This window comes from Bos indicus, chromosome 3 (genome assembly GCF_029378745.1).
Source record: "Bos indicus isolate NIAB-ARS_2022 breed Sahiwal x Tharparkar chromosome 3, NIAB-ARS_B.indTharparkar_mat_pri_1.0, whole genome shotgun sequence".
NCBI classification, from domain to species: domain Eukaryota; kingdom Metazoa; phylum Chordata; class Mammalia; order Artiodactyla; family Bovidae; genus Bos; species Bos indicus.
Window position 1 is genome coordinate 9,018,683 of NC_091762.1, and position 16,728 is coordinate 9,035,410.

The 16,728-nt window shown below is 39.8% G+C and overlaps 1 protein-coding gene and 1 long non-coding RNA gene across 2 annotated transcripts in view; both read left to right on the plus strand.

Annotated features, from left to right (window-relative positions):
- The first annotated feature begins 313 nt into the window (after positions 1-313).
- The window catches only part of CD48 (CD48 molecule), a 30,524-nt gene continuing 14,109 nt past the window's right edge, over positions 314-16,728 (plus strand). The window contains exon 1 of the mRNA XM_019987822.2: positions 314-511. Coding sequence (XP_019843381.2) covers positions 430-511 — 82 coding nt within the window. The 5' untranslated portion in view covers positions 314-429. The remainder of the gene's footprint in view (positions 512-16,728) is intronic.
- On the plus strand, positions 518-8,080 carry LOC139180881 (uncharacterized). The gene is made up of 2 exons (XR_011565093.1): positions 518-3,543; positions 7,760-8,080. It is a non-coding gene; the product is annotated as an uncharacterized lncRNA (long non-coding RNA).

The following is a 16,728-nucleotide window of genomic DNA, read 5'->3' on the forward strand; positions in this document are numbered from 1 at the left end:
TCTTTTCTCCACTGAATTTCCTCACTGAGCTATCCTCATTCTATTACTCTTTATATCCTTAATTAACGTTTAATTAAGCAATTGTTTCCTGATCCTCGCCGACGCCGTCCCCACTTCGAATTCCCTGGATCCACCGGGGCCGGACCCCGGCAAATGGGTGTTTCAGAGCTACTCTCTCAATTCGTCCCACCCTCTCCCTCTGCCACCATATCCGCAAGTCTGTTCTTAGTTTCTTAGTTTCTTAGTGGTTTAATTTAAAAAAAAAAAAAAAGCGATGGGGCTTCCTGTTTTTGGTCCCCAGGCCCCACCCATGAGTTTCTGGGTGGAGACGTCTAACCTTAAGCCTTGAATTAAAGGTGCCTTTGGTCTCTTTCTGGCTTGGCTCTGGTCTGTGTCCAGAGTTCCCGTAAAGTTCTGGAGAAGAGGAGTATGTGCTCCAGAAGGCGGGAGTGGTCTCTGAGTCTGGAAATTCTACTGCTGCCTCACTTGTTCCTGGCAATCAGCATACAAGGTACTTTCCACAGATTGTCTGCCTGTAACTGTGCACTGGAGGCCCAGTCAGATGGAAAAGGGAATACGGGGCGTGTCTCCACCTGAAGTGGAGTAGTGGTTCCAGGCAGCAAGGATTTGCATCCTGGCAGCGGGGTTGGGGATTCTTCCTTAAGCTTTGGAAAATCAGGCTCCATCTCTTTTCTCAAGGGGAAGCAACAAAAATAGAACTTTGGTGAGATGGAGAAGTAGTCCTCTCACATTTAGTGCTATGGTTTGTCATCTGTGAAGTCTCTTTGCATAACAAATAACAGAAAGCTGCATGGGTAGCTGCCACATTGTAGGCTCAGGGGTGCCGTGATCCTTGAGGCATTCTTTGAGACCTCTGTCTATGCAAGGAGTTGTTTCATGAGCAAAAGTAAATAATGTCATTGCTCCAGAGAGAAATCAAAATTGTGGGAAAGGAAACTTGGGAAGGATGGCTCTGTCTAGGGTCACTGAGTGAGAGTCTGAGCAGAGGCCTCAGTAGCAGGGAAACCCTGGAACATCTGATTAAGAGTTAAGGTTCATCCTGCCATGGTTGTGTTCTGATCCCCTGTGTGGCAACTTTCCTTTTCCTGTTACAGTTGTCCAGCCCTCCACTACCTGTCTTCCTAGGTCAGCTGAGAACTGAGAACTAAGCTATTGCCTTTCTCGCTATTTCCCCTAATAAATATTTATGTCTTTTTCATTAAAGGTGCTTTAATGTTCACTACTATGGAAAAAATGAGTAAAAGTGAGTTTGAGCATGGGAAACAAAATAGCATTTTAAAATTATGATAGTATGTGATTCTGAGGCAGATGAGATAGCAATACTTAAAGGAAATCCTGTTGGCTACTCATGCAAGGCCTCTCAGGGTGGCAGAACATTGGATCTGGTTTATGACTGGCTTTGGGGGAGGAAGAAAATTTTCTCTGCCCTTCTAGGATCTCTGAGTGGTGTAAGAATTAAATTGACATGAGATAAGCTAACAAGAGAAAATCAGAGTTTAATATTGTGTACATGGGTGAAACCCAGAAAAAACAAGTAACTCGCTAAAATGGCTGAAGCCCTCATCTTAAGTACCATCCTCTGCTGAAGACGAAAGAGAATGTTGAGGGTGACAGTTCTGGGAGGTTATCAGGAAAAGCACAGCAAATAAGGGTAAGTTTGTTAGGCAGATTTAAGTTAGTGCCTTCTCCACTGATAAGAGTTTCTAGAGATTTGGTCCTCCTCCTCTTCTGGTACAGAGAGGGAGACACCTTTATTAATGGAGATTTCCCTTACAAATATAAATGTTTCTTACGAAAGGGTAACTCGTACAAGGTTTTCAGAATGTTTACCATGTCTGCTATTTCCTTAGAAAACAACCAGCTTAAAACAATTAATATGCCAAAGAGACGTATATTAGTGTGGCACATTCTGCTCCCCTACACTAAGTCTAGAGACAAGATATCTTCAGGCTGCTTGTTGCTATGTGAGAGCTCCATGGGGCTTACTCAACTCATAGGTCACTAATATGATCTTGGGAGTAGGGGCTGGTATGAAGTATTCATCCAATAGTTGGGGAAGATAGAAATGCCAAGAGAAGCGGGCTATTTCAGCACTTTCTTTAGACATGAGGCCATTGTGTCTAAATCTCTTCATGTCCAGAGTATGCCTACAGATAGTTCTTTTATCTTCGGTTTATGATTCCCTCATCCCAAAGCCTGGTGGCACAGTGGTTTTACAAAAAACCCACCTGCCAATGCAGGAGATGTGGGTTCAATCCCTGGGTCAGGAAGATCCCCTGGAGAAGGAAATGGCAACCTACTCCAGTATTCTTGCCTGGGAAAACTCAAGGGCTCAGGAGCCTGGTGGACAACAGTCCATGGGGTCACAAAAGAGTTGGACATGACTGAGTGATAAAACAACACCCCATAACCACATTTCATCTGAATTTAACTTTGCTGTTTGCCTTGGAGGAGGTGCTTTCTCTCCTGCCTCTAGGCCAATATACATGCCTTTCCTTCTGCCTGAAATGCCCTGCATGCCCCCTCTCCAGCTCCGCCCATTCTTGTGTCACTTCCTCCTAGAAGCCTCAGGTTCCAGGTTATGATTGGTGAACTGCTTGGTTGTCTGTTTCCTGGAGCTCTGTGACCGCAGGGACCTTGTCCATTGCTGAACCTAATACAGTGCCTAACACGTGGCATGGGCTCAATAAATAATTGTTAATCCTATGAATGAATGACATCAAAGAACTTCCTTTCAGGCTATCTGTCCAGATCTTCCTGGGGGTATCATTATTGTTTCTTTCCCAGTAATGGATGTTTTTGTGGAGAAATTTGAGAAGTATTTTTTAAATCTCCTCCTTTGGCCCTCCTCAGACTTGAGTTTCTCAGCTCTCTGATCTCTGGGCCCACTCCTCACTGGCAGGCATCTTCCCTGTCTCCCTCTAGCACAACAAAGTGCAGTAGAAATAGCCTTTTCTGGGAATCAGAAGACTTATCTTCTTTTTTCTTAATTTTATTATCAATTGGAGGATAATTGCTTTAAGACCTATGTTCTGAGTTCTAAGCCATGGGGTTTCCTATAAATTGTAAAATCTTCCTGAGTCTCAATTTTCTCAACTCTATTATAATGATACGCTCCCCATTTTTTCAAGGGTTTATTATTAAGATCAATGAAATAAAGAATGTGAAAATGCTCTGTGATTGTGACCACATACAATTTGAGATAGATAAGACCCAGGAATATCATAAGGAAATTCCAAAGCCCAGTGCTCTCTCCTGGGCCACAGAACTGAATCTCTGCTTTTTAAACATCTTCAAGCACATTTCCAAAATCTAACTCCTCATCTTTGTTCCAGCTATCTATTGCTGTGTAATAAGCCTCCACAAACCTGGGGCTTCCTCACTATGCATTTGGTCACTGTCATCTGGCCAATTAAATTCATGAGACTTCCCATCTCAGGAAACAGCACTGCATTCTTCATCTTGCCCCCATGACACACATCTGAACTCTTGATGTCTGTTGCGAAATTGCTTCTCTGAAAGGTTTGTACAGGTTTGCTAAACAGTTTATCTCACTAAAGAGTTGCATATAACTCCATGTCAGTATCTTTAAAACATCTCTTTTGGTTCTTAAAATTTTACGAGAAATGACATGACTTGCTTTAGAATTTCCCCTTTAGCACTTCCTTCTTCTCCCTGGGTAGACTTTTTTGTATGAAATTACTACTTCTTTTGATCTGATTCCCCTCCCCTATACCATTTCAGTTTTACTTTTCTATAGACAAGAAACATGCGTAAGCATAGGAAAGGTCTGCCTCATTTATAAACTGCACATAAATACAGTTACTTTATCCTAAGCATTCAGATACATGAACAACTACTTATTGTTAGAATTAAATCAAAGTAGTACTTTAAGTAGTTTTCTATCTAATAAAATATGGAATTGTTAAAAGGCAAATAAAAATATTTTTCAATTTACTTTAAAAACTAAAAAAAACAAATATATTATAAAAAGAAATATATATATATTTATTTATATAAAAATATATAATAAATATATTATATTTATATTATATATATATATTATATATTATATATATAATATATTATATATATAATATATATTAATATATTAATAATATATTATTATTATATTAATATAATTAATTATATTATATTATTTAATTATATTATATATATATAATAATAATATAATAATAATATATATAATATATATAATATAATATATTATAAATAAATATAATAAAAATATTATAATATATATAATTTTATATATATTTTTATTTAATATATAATTTATTATATATATATATATAATATATATATATATAATTTATTTAATATATAATTATTTATTTAATATATATAATTATTATAATATATTTATAATATAAATAAATATATATAAAAAAATATATATTAAAAAAAATATATATATTTATTTATAAGTAGGAAGTCAAGAGAGACCTGAAGAGGCAGGCAAGTTTAGCTTTGGAGTACAAAATGAAGCAGGGAGAAGTCCAACAGAGTTCTGCCAAAAGAACACACTGCTCATAACAAACACCTTCTTCCAACAACACAAGAGACAACTCTACACACGGACATCACCAGATGGTCAATACTGAAATCAGAATGATTATATTATTTGTAGCTGAAGATGAAGAAGCTCTATACAATCAGCAAAAACAAGACTGGGAGCTGACTGTGGCTTAGATCATGAAATCCTTATTGCAAAATTCAGAAGTAAGTTGAAGAAAGTAGGGAAAATTACCAGGCCATGCAGGTATGACCTAAATTAAATCCCTTGCAATTGTACAGTGGAAGTGACAAATATATTCAAGGGATTAGATCTGATAGACAGAGTGCCTGAGGAACTATGGATGGAGGTTCATAACATTGTACAGGAGGTGGTGATCAAAACCGTCTCCAAGAAAAAGAAATGCAACAATGCAAAATGGTTGTCTGAGGAGGCCTTACAAAAAGCTGTGAAAAGAAGAGAACTGAAAGGCAAAGGAGAAAAGGAAAGATACACCCATCTGAATGCAGAGTTCCAAAGAATAGCAAGGAGAAACATGAAACCCTTCCTAAAGTGATCAAAGTAAAGAAATAGAGGAAAACAATAGAATAGGAGAGACTAGAGATCTCTTCAAGAAAATTAGAGATATCAAGGGAACATTTCATTTGGCAAAGATGGCCAAAATAAAGTACAGAAATGGTATGGACCTAACAGAGGCAAAAGATATTAAGAAGAGGTGGCAAAAAATACACAGAGGAACTATACAAAAAAGATCTTAATGATCCAGAAAAACCATGATGGTGTGATCACTCATCTAGAGCCAGACATCCTGGAGTGTGAAGTCAAGTGGACCTTAGGAAGCATCACTACAAACAAAGCTAGTGGAAGTAATGGAATTTGAGCTGAGCTATTTCAAATCCTGAAAGATGATGCTGTGAGAGTGCTGCACTCAATATGCAAGCAAATTTGGAAAACTCATTAGTGGCCTCAGGACTGGAAAAGGTGTTTTTCTTCCAGTCCCAAAGAAAGGCAATGCCAAAAAATGTTTGAACTACCACACCATTGTATTCATCTCACACACTAGCAAAGTAATGCTCAAAATTCTCGAAGGGAGGCTTCAACAGTATGTGAACCGAGAATTTCCAGATATTCAAGCTGGATTTAAAAAAGGCAGAGGAACCAAAGATCAAATTGCCAACATTCATTGGATCATAGAAAAAGCAAGAGAATTCCAGAAAAACATCTACTTTTGCTTCATTGACTATGGTTCATTGACACAACCTTTGACTGTGTGGATCACAATAAACTTTGGAAAACTGTTAAGGAGATAGGAACACCAGATCATCTTACCTGCTTCCTGAGAAACCTGTATGCAGGTCAAGAGGCAACAGTTAGAACTGGACATGGAATAATGGACTGGTTCAAAATTGAGAAAAGAATACGTCAAGACTATATACTGTCACCCTGCTTATTTAACTTATATGCAAAGTACATCATGTGAAATGCTTGGCTGGATGAAGCACAAGCAGGAATCAAGATTGCTGGGAGAAATATAAATAACCTCAGATATGCTGATGACACCACCCTTATGGCAGAAAGCAAAGAGGAGTTAAAGAGCCACGTGATGAAGGGAAAAGGGGAAAGTGAAAAACTGGCTTAAAACTCAACATTCAAAAAACTAAGATCATGGCATCTGGTCCCATCTATTCATGGCAAATAGATGGGGAAAAAATGGAAAAAGTGACGGACTTTATCTTCTTGAGCTCCAAAATCACTGAAGATAGTAACTGCAGTCATGATATTAAAAGAGCTTGCTCCTTGGAATAAAAGCTATGACAAACCATATTAAAAAGCAGAGACATTACTTTGCTGACAAAAGTCCATCTAGTCAAAGCTATGGTTTTTCCAGTGGTCATGTATGGATGTGAGAGTTGGACTATAAAGAAAGCTGAGCACTGAAGAACCAATGCTTTTGAACTGTGGTGCTGGAGAAGACTCTTGAGAGTCCCTTGGACTGCAAGGAGATCAAACCAGTCAATCCTAAAAGAAATCAACCCTGAATATTCATTGGAAGGACTGATGCTAAAGCTGAAACTCCAATACTTTGGCCACTTAATGCAAAGGGCTGACTTATTAGAAAAGACCCTGATGCTGGGAAAGATGGAAAGCAGGAGAAGAAGGGGATGACAGAGGACAATATGGTTTGATGGCATCACCAACTCAATGGACATGAGTTTGAACAAGCTCTGGGAGATGGTAAAGGACAGGGAAGCCTGGAGTGCTGCAGTCCATGGGGTCGCAAAGAGTCAGACATGACTGAGTGACTGAACAATAACAACAATAAAAGGAAAATATCAATGAATTTATCTGAATTTACTAGAAAATCCTCTGTAATAGACTAAACCACCACTTTGATATCTCAAATTGCACTACAATGTCTGTATGTTAATTTTTGCAATCTATATTATAATAGTAATATTAATGCATCTTTATTCAACTTGTGACTGGATTATAGGATCCTTTTAGAAGAGTAGAATTTTTTCCATTTTTTAATGGTTAATCAAGTATTCTTTCTACTGTTTCTATCTTTATGTGGCTTTTTAAGGCCACACTTTCATTAGACATTTCATAACAAAACTTACTTCTCCTTTTTAAATTAATTTTTATTTTATATTGGAGTATAGTTGATTTACAATATTGTGTTAGCTTCAGGTGTACAGTGAAGTGATTCTACTATACATATGAAAGTGAAAGTGAAAGTTGCTCAGTCGTGTCCGACTCTTTGCAACCCCATGGACTATACAACCCATGGAATTCTCCAGGCCAGAATACTGGTGTGGGTAGCCTTTCCCTTCTCCAGGGAATTTTCCCAACTCAGGGATCAAACCCAGGTCTCCCACATTGCAGGTGGATTCTTTACCAGCTGAGCTACCAGGGAAGCTATATGTATACCTATATTCTTTCTTTTTTCATATCCTTTCCCCAAAACTCACTTTTCCTTTGCTATTCTCAAGCATGAGTCTCAGCCCATTTGAGGCTGCTGGGTTTTTATTTCAAGGTTTCTCTTAGCTGCTTTTCATTGATTTGTAGATGTCTAAAACCATGAATGATAGACTAAGCTCTCTTTTATGTTGTTCTTTTGAGAAATAACTTTCTGGGCAGCTTCTTCACTGCTCCTCTGCTGTATATGTCATAATAGTCATCTTTTATCCTTTTATCCAGGACCCAACCATAAGACTTCCCTGGTGCCTCAGATGGTAGAGAATCTGCCCGCAGTGCCAGAGTCCCAGGTTCAATCCCTGGGACAGGAAGATCCCCTAAAGAAGGGAATGTCTACTGACTCCAATATTCTTGCTTGGGAATACCATTGACAGAGGAGCCTGGCAGGCTACAATCCATGGGGTTACAGAGAGTTGGACACAACTAAGTGACTCACACACACAACCATAAGACAGGGCTGCTACACTGGCCCAGGTGGGCACATTATGATACTTAAGAAACACAGTTCATTGTTCATAAGTAATTAAAAATAACTCAAATTTCTACCTGAAGTCTCTCAAAAGATGTTAAAAGGAATCCAATTTATAAGCTATAGCAATACTTCCTATCATACACTTATCTGCCCTCTTCAGTCTTCTCAAACTATTCCATTCCTCTGCAGCTCAGAGATTCTCATTCTCTTGAGCCATAATGTTATAGAACCTCTATTTTCTAAACCAACTCGAGTGGTTCCTCATAAATGTCAAACAAATCTTAAGAAATAAGCAAGAGGAGGGCTTCCTAGATGGCCCAGTGATAAAGAATCCACCTGCAATGCAGAGACACAGGTTTGATCTCTGGGTCAAGAAGATCCCCTGGAGGAGGAAACAGCAACCCATTCCAGTATTCTTGCCTGGAAAATCCCATGGACAGAAGAGCCTGCAAAGAGTCAGACATGACTGAGCAACTAACACACACACATACCAAGCAAAAGGAAGCTAAGTGGGATAAAAATATGACTACTTGGAGGTTATGAGGAGATGAATGGAAGCACTTATGTATGGATTTTTGTCCCATCCATTCTATACTAAACAATAAATGTGGGCCAAGTATTCTGGGGATTCAAAATTGAGTAAGACATGGTGTTCACCTTTGAAATGTTCACAATTTCAGTGACTCTGTTATAGCTTCTCCCTCCTCCTCACACTTTAGTTTGAAGTTCTTTGGAATGTGTTGGGGATATCCTGGACAAACAAGATCTTAATGTTGTAAATTCAGTTCAGTCGCTCAGTCATGTCTGACTCTTTGTGACCCCATGGACTGCAGCATGCCAGGCTTCCCTGTCCTTCACCAACTCTTGGAGGTTGCTCAAACTCATGTCCTTTGAGTCAATGATGCCATCCAATCACCTCATCCTCTGTCATCCCCTTCTCTTCCTGCCTTCAATCTTTCCCAGCATTAGGGTCTTTTCCAAGAGTCAGCTCTTTGCATCAGGTGGCCAAAGTATTGGAGTTTCAGCTTCAGCATCAGTCCTTCCAATGAATATTCAGGGTTGATTTCCTTTAGGATTGGCTGGTTTGATCTCCCTGTGGTCCAAGGGACTCTCAAGAGTCTTCTACAGCACCACCATTCAAAAGCATCAATTATTCGGCACTCAGCCTTCTTTATGGTCCAACTCTCATATTCATACTTGACTACTGGAAAAACTATAGCTTTGAACTACCGGAAAAACCATAGCTTTGACTAGACGGAAGTCTGTCGGAAAAGTGATGTCTCTGCCTTTTAATATACTGTCTAGGTCTGTCATAGCTTTTCTTCCAAGGAGCAAGCGTCTTTTAATTTCATGGCTGCAGTCACCATCTGCAATGATTTTGGAGCCCAAGAAACATTTTTTCCATTTTTTCCCCATCTATTTGCCATGAAGTGATGGGATTAGATGCCATGGTCTTAGTTTTTTGAGTGTTGAGTTTTAAGCCAACTTTTTCATTCTCCTCTTTCACTTTTCATCAAGAGGCTCTTCAGTTTCTCTTCGTTTTCTGCCATAACAGTGGTATCATCTGCATATATGAGGTTATTGATATTTCTCCTGGCAATCTTGATTCCTACTTGGGTTTCATCCAGCCCGGCATTTCTCATGATGTACTCTGCATATAAGTTAAATAAGCAGGGTGACAATATACAGCTTTGATGTACTCCTTTCTCAATTTTGAACCAGTTCATTGTTTCATGTCCAGTTCTAACTGTTGCTTCTTGATCTGCATACAGGTTTCTCAGGAAGCAGGTAAGGTGGTCTGGTATTCCCATCTCTTTCAGAATTTTCCACAGTTTGTTGTGATCCACACAGTCAAGGCTTTGGTGTAGTCAATAAAGCAGAAGTAGATGTTTTTCTGGAATTCTTTTGCTTTTTCTATGATCCAATAGATGTTGGCAATTTGATCTCTGGTTCCTTTGTCTTTTCTAAATCCAGCTTGAATATCTGGAAGTTCTTGGTTCACATACTGTTGAAGCCTCCCTTCGAGAATTTTGAGCATTACTTTGCAAGTCGTGTGAGATGAGTGCAATTGTGCGGTAGTTCAAACATTCTTTGACATTGCCTTTCTTTGGGATTGGGATGAAAACTGACATTTTCCAGTCTGGTGGCCACTGCTGAGTTTTCCAAATTTGCTGGTGTATTGAGTGCAGCACTTTCACAGCATCATCTTTTAGGGTTAGCTCAACTGGAATTCTATTGCCTCCACTAGCTTTGTTCTAAGTCATGCTTCCTAAGCCCACTTGACTTCGCATTCCAGAATTCTGGCTCTAGATGAGTGATCACACCATTGTGGTTATCTGGGTCATTAAGATCTTTTTCGTATAGTTCTTCTGAGTGTTCTTGCCACCTCTTCTCAATATCTTCTGCTTCTGTTAGGACCATACCATTTCTGTCCTTTATTGTGCCTGTCTTTGCATGAAATGTTCCCTGCTTTATTATTATAAAGCAGACTTCATTTTCACATGGATAAATAATGTATATTATAACTGAGTTTAAATCATAACTTCAGTCTATATGCCCTGTATTCTTTATTCCTTATTGAGTTCATTCCCATTTTTCTTTGCCCAGGGAAGTTTCAGGTAAGTTCTCTGGTCTTACCATGGTGCTGGGGACTCTTTCTTATCATCACATGTCCTAACCAAAGACCTGGTTTGTTTGTCTTTTGTGCATGCTTATGTATTTTACTAGATTTAGCTTATAAGTAAAAGCCTCTACAGGAGTTGCTGCAATTTTTTTTTTTTTTTTTTTTTTTTTGCCCCCTTCCACCACATTCTACACTTTCAGATTCACAGATAGGCATTCGTTCCTAAAAAAGTTCTAGTCCTTATTTTACCACTGTTTTGGCACAATAAAATGAGTTCAATGGCAGGTGTTAAACATCTCAATAATTTATACATAGTATAGAATTTATGGATACAAAAATAATGTAGGTAATAATAATAATCAATACATGACATTTATTATCTACTAACCAAAAGTTATGACCAACCTAGATAGCATATTAAAAAGCAGAGACATTACTTTGCCAACAAAGGTCAGTCTAGTCAAGGCTATGGTTTTTCCAGTGGTCATGTATGGATGTGAAAGTTGGACTGTGAAGAAAGCTGAGTGCTGAAGAATTGATGCTTTTGAACTGTGGTGTTGGAGAAGACTCTTGAGAGTCCCTTGGACTGCAAGGAGACCCAACCAGTCCATCCTAAAGGAGATCAGTCCTGAATATTCATTGGAAGGACTGATGCTAAAGCTGAAACTCCAGTACTTTGGCCACCTCATGAGAAGAGTTGACTCATTGCAAAAGACCCTGAATGCTGGGAAGGATTGGGGGCAGGAGGAGAAGGGGACAACAGAGGATGAGATGGCTGGATGGCATCACCAACTCGATGGACATGAGTTTGAATGAACTCCAGGAGTTGGTGATGGACAGGGAGACCTGGTGTGCTGCGATTCATGGGGTCGCAGAGAGTCAGACACAACTGAGTGACTGAACTGAACTGAATCTTCCAAGTATTATACTAAGTATTTTATGTGTATTGATTATTTGAATTAATCAAATTATATCCTAAGCATTTTATTTGTGTTACTCTGGGTCAGGGTTCTTTAGAGAAAAAGAATCAATGGGGTATATACAAATATATAGAATGAGTCTCACACAGTTTCCCAGGTGGTGCTAGTTGTAAAGAACTCGCCTGCCATAGCAGGTCAGACATAAGAGATGTCAGTTTGATCCCTGGGTCGGGAAGATACCCTGGAGAAGGGAATGGCAATCCACTCTAGTATTCTTGCCTGGAGAATAGACAGGGACAGAGGCGCCTGGAGGGCTACAGTCCATGAGGTCACACAGAGTCAGACATGACTGAAGTGACTTAGCACACACACATGGTTATGGAAGCATAATCCATATTCTGTACTTCTCTGGAGAAGTCCCATGATCTGCCATCTGTAAGATGAAGGCCAAGAAAGTTACTTGTGTAGTTTCAATAGAAATCCACAGATCTGAGAATATATAGACTCACAATTTTAGTTTATACACTCTGTAATCTTCATTCTCAGTAGACTCAACTTCATTCATCCTTCCACAAAGAGGCTTCAGGGAAGCCAGTGGTCTAGGTTGTAGTTCAAGTCCTAAGGTCCAAGGACCAGGGACACTGATGTTCAAGGGTAGAAGATGGAATACCCCAGCTCACAGAAGAAAGAAATTTGCTTTTATTCTTTCTTTTTAGTCCAATTCTGGGACTCAGCAGGTTGGATGATGCTCACCCACATTGGTGAGGGTGATCTTCTTTTTTACCCAGTCAAATTTGAATTACTGATTCAAATGCTAATCTCTGCTAGAAAAAACCTTACAGACCATCCAGAAAGAGTGTTTTACCAGCTATCTGGGCATCCTTTAACTCAGTAAACTTGATACATGAACTTCACCATCACAAACTCTGTAAGATAAACTAAAATGAAGGCAGAGAGGTCAGGTAAAATGTTCGCAGTTACACGGCTAATAAGTGACAGGGTCAGGATTTGAATAGTCTCATTCCAGAGCCCATGTTCTTAACTATCATACTACAATGGAAATGAGTTTAATTCATAAGACTCATTTTCTGTCTTTAGGAAGCTTCTAGGGATTTTCCAGGCAAAAGTACTGGAGTAGGGTGCCATTGCCTTCTCCGAGTCTGGTGATAAAGGCAAGTAATCGGTATTAAATGGATTACTTTAATATGATATGAGTTTTAAGATATAGGCATGAACAGGATGTTGCAGCTTTCCTTCCCCCTTCCTTTACCACGTATGAGTAATGATTAAAAAAAAAAAAAAAGCCATCCTGGTAGATGGCGGTGACTTCCTACTTAGAAATAAAGTGGTTAATTGTGGGTTGTGTTATATTCTTCAGCATATTTTTGAGACTCAATGGAAAGTCTACCAAGGATGCCTAAGCCAACAGTTTTCAACCAGAATGAAGGTGGTAAGATTTTTGCCTCCCCGGGAGCATTTGGCATTGTCTGGAGACATTTTTGAAGATCACAACTGGAATGATGTTACTGGCATCTAGTGAGCTGAGGCCAGGGAGGCTACTACACATCTTACAATACACAAAGACGTCTCTGCACAAGGAATTCTCCGGCCCAAAATGTCAATAGTGCCAAGGCTGAAAAACACTGACCTAGGCTGTCTATTATCACCACTTTTATTAATTCATATGGAAACAAGCAATGGAATGAGAACAAGTCTAGAATACATGTCCAGTAATTTTGAAATCCTAAAGAGAATGTATGGTCTAAGAGGTGAGAGACAGTCTACATTGCTGGTGTTGGAGCCTAGCACATGACCTGGCATGTAGTCATTGTTCAAATATTGTTGTTTTGCCGGGGTCCTGCCCTGGCTGGATCAGGGGTTCCCTCGGGAGGACGGCGTCAGCGACTGAGAGAAATAGAGAAAGAGATAAGGAAAGATATTTGCAGTTAAGAAAATAGAGGAGAGAAAAGAGGCTGATATTCCTTGGTTTATGCAGAAAGCCAATAAAGCCCCAGCACGGGACTTGCTCTGTTCACGTAGGCCGCAGGCGCCCTCTCGAATAGCTGAATGTACCCCACCTTAGGCACCTTCTCGAGTGGGTCTTAGAAGCCCAGGCAGGAAAGTGAAGGCAGAGGGCCCCTGCACTCCAGGGAATCAGCCTGAAAAGGAAAAGGAAAGAGAAAGAACAACATGGGGAGACCAAGCTTGATGAGCATGGCCCACACTTTATTTTCCAAAGTAGTTTTTATACCTTAAGTTGTGCATAGAGGATAATGGGGGGGGAGGGGTAGAGTCATGCAAGGTCAGCAGTCCTTGATCCTTATCGAAGCCAGGCTTTCTTTCTGCAAACTTATCATATGCAAAAGCTTTAGGTGATTTACATCACCTTCTGGCCAGGAGGCTTGTTAACATTTTATGACCCTTTCTTCAGAAAACTTATTTTTCTCTAAAGGTGATTATTCTAAAGTCAGGCGCCACCCTCTGAAAGCATTAGATAAAGTTGCATTCCTATAGGGCAAAAGTGTGATGGGTTATAACAAGAAAAGAATTAACTCCAGGGTCAAAGGTTACAAACATTAAAGCTACTACTTACATTTCTATATACCAACTATATTAATAAATACACTCCCAGAGACACAGTAGGTAAGGGATATGGAAACTTGGCAGCAAGCATTAGCTCAACAAAGAAATCCTCTACTAGTTCTATTCTAACAATTTTAACTCTCTGAGAAGCTCTGCATTGTTAGAATATCTTAAGGGTCCCATGCCTCTCATGGTTGGGAGGCTATGAACAATCACATGCATAGCTGCAAGAGTCCAAACAAACCTGTCAGGCAAGCTAGAAAGTCATCAGAGGGGTTTGAATTGAAACACTCCTATTATGCCCAGGAAAATTATTAACTAGAGCTCTAAGTTAATTTTCTTCAGGGAAAGGTGGTCGGGGATAGCCCCCCGTTAATGTCAGAAGAGTTGGTGAAAATCATGAAATAATAAAACAGACAGATTCTGGTTTTGGGGTAGACGCTCAGGCAGACCAGGGGGGCCCTTGAGCCCTGGACTCGCCTTGCCTGTCAGCTCTCCCGCATGACCTTGTCATGGGTGGGAACTCCCGTGCTGGCTCCCAGCATTGTTTGGACTGATTGATTATGTCACAGAGATTATAGAGTATGGGATGGACCAATCAGAAGCACTGTGGAAATTAATGCCTACATGTGTCTGTGAATGAAACAGGCATAGGTTAAATGCTCCATAACTAACTGTTCAATGGATAGTTGGAAAGATTAATGACTAGGAACTTGAAAGACCTGGGGACATAGGCATTTTTAATTTTTATTCAAAAGAATATTTTTGTAAATGATAGACATGTGGAAAGTAACAGCCTATGGGAAAACCTAAATGAACTTTTTGGCCAACCCAAAAAGTAGGTGTAAATACAATGCTAAGCAATGTGAGGTTTTGTGTATCAGTACATGAGGTAAGAGTGATAGAGATTTATTTCCTCTTTCCTCTCTTGCCGGGGACCAGCCCCGGCTGATCCAGGGTATTCGAAGGAGAGACGGCGTAGGCGAAGATCAGGAAACAATTGCTTAATTAAATGTTAATTAAGGATATAAAGAGTAATAGAATGAGGATAGCTCAGTAAAATTCAGTGAAGAAAAGAGGCTGAAATAAGGATAGCTCAGTGAGGAAATTCAGTGGAGAAAAGAGGCTGAATAATTCAGCCAGAAGGTAAGAGAAAGAACGACATGGTGAGACCAAGTTTCGGTGAACAAGGCCCATACTTTATTTTCCAAAGTAGCTTTTATACCTTAAGTTATGCATAAAGGATAATGGGGGAAGGGGTAGAGTCAGGCAGCAAGCCAGGCTTTCTTCCTGCAAACTTAGCATATGCAAAAGTTAGGTGATTTGCATCATCTTCTGGCCCGGAGGCCTGTTAACATTTTAAGACCTTTTCTTCAGAAAACTTATTTTTCTCTAAAGGTGATTGGTCAGGAGCCACCCTCCAAAAGCATTAGATAAAGTTGCATTCCTACAGCGCAAAGGTGTGGTGGGCTATAACAAGAAAAAGAATTAACTCAAGGGTCCCAGGTTACAAACATTAAAGCTACTACTTTCACCAATTATATTAATCAATACACTGCCAGGGACACAGCAGGTAAGGGATATGGAAACTTAGCAGCAAACATTGGCCCAACAAGTGAAAATCCCTTCACCAATACAATTTCTAATCAATCTTTTAACTACTCAAAAGAATCTGTGTTTAGACAGTTTAGAACATCTCCTGCCTCTCACAGTTGGGAGGCTCTGAACAATCACATGAGGCCGGAAAAACCTATTCAGGCAGGCTAGAGGATTTCCAAAGGAGTTTGTAGGTTAAACACTGTCACACCCAGGAATTATTAACTGGAGCTGTAAGCTAACTTTTTTCAGAGAGGTAGTGGGGGACAGCCCCCCGTAAAGTCAGAGGTGTAGGTGAAAGCACAAAGCAGAAAGTAGGCAGACTCTGGTTTTGGGGGTAGATTGCTCGAGAATTTCCAGGGAGACTCCTGAGGCTTGATCCCGCCTTTGCGTATGCCAAGCCTCCTTCCTCATGACCTTTGCCAGAGGCGGAGCTCGCTCCCCACACCTCCCCCTTTTTTATTTCTTAAAACAGCCAGAGGCAGCTCAGTCGCGAGCTTTTGAATGTTCTGCTGAAGAATCCTGACAATACAAGGAAGAATGATTATGAGAAGCAAAACTAGAACTAAAGATATTAGACAGAATGTTTTTTTCCAGAAGTAAAGTTAGAGAAGGTGTGAAATAAGTCATTAGCTGCTCCAGCGGTGGTAAAATCCAGTCGAGAGTGTTCCAGGGTCTGTATTTGATTATGAAATTTCCCTAAGTCCAGGCCAATGTCAGAGCTCTTCCAAACACCTGAGATACGATTTTTGATTTTTTCCCATTCATAATCTGTCTCGTTTACCTTTAAAGGTGTCACGCATATCCACCAGTAATCAGCGTGGCAAGACAGAGCCATTTTCACTTTTAAAGCCTGTAACTCAGTCCCAATATGCATTATTGCCTCTTCTAAGGCGTCTACTCTCATCTCCAATTTTCTATCTATAACTTCCTGTGTTGCTAGACTTAAAGAGACATTTTTAGACATAGCATCAACATATTGGGCAGTATGCACTTG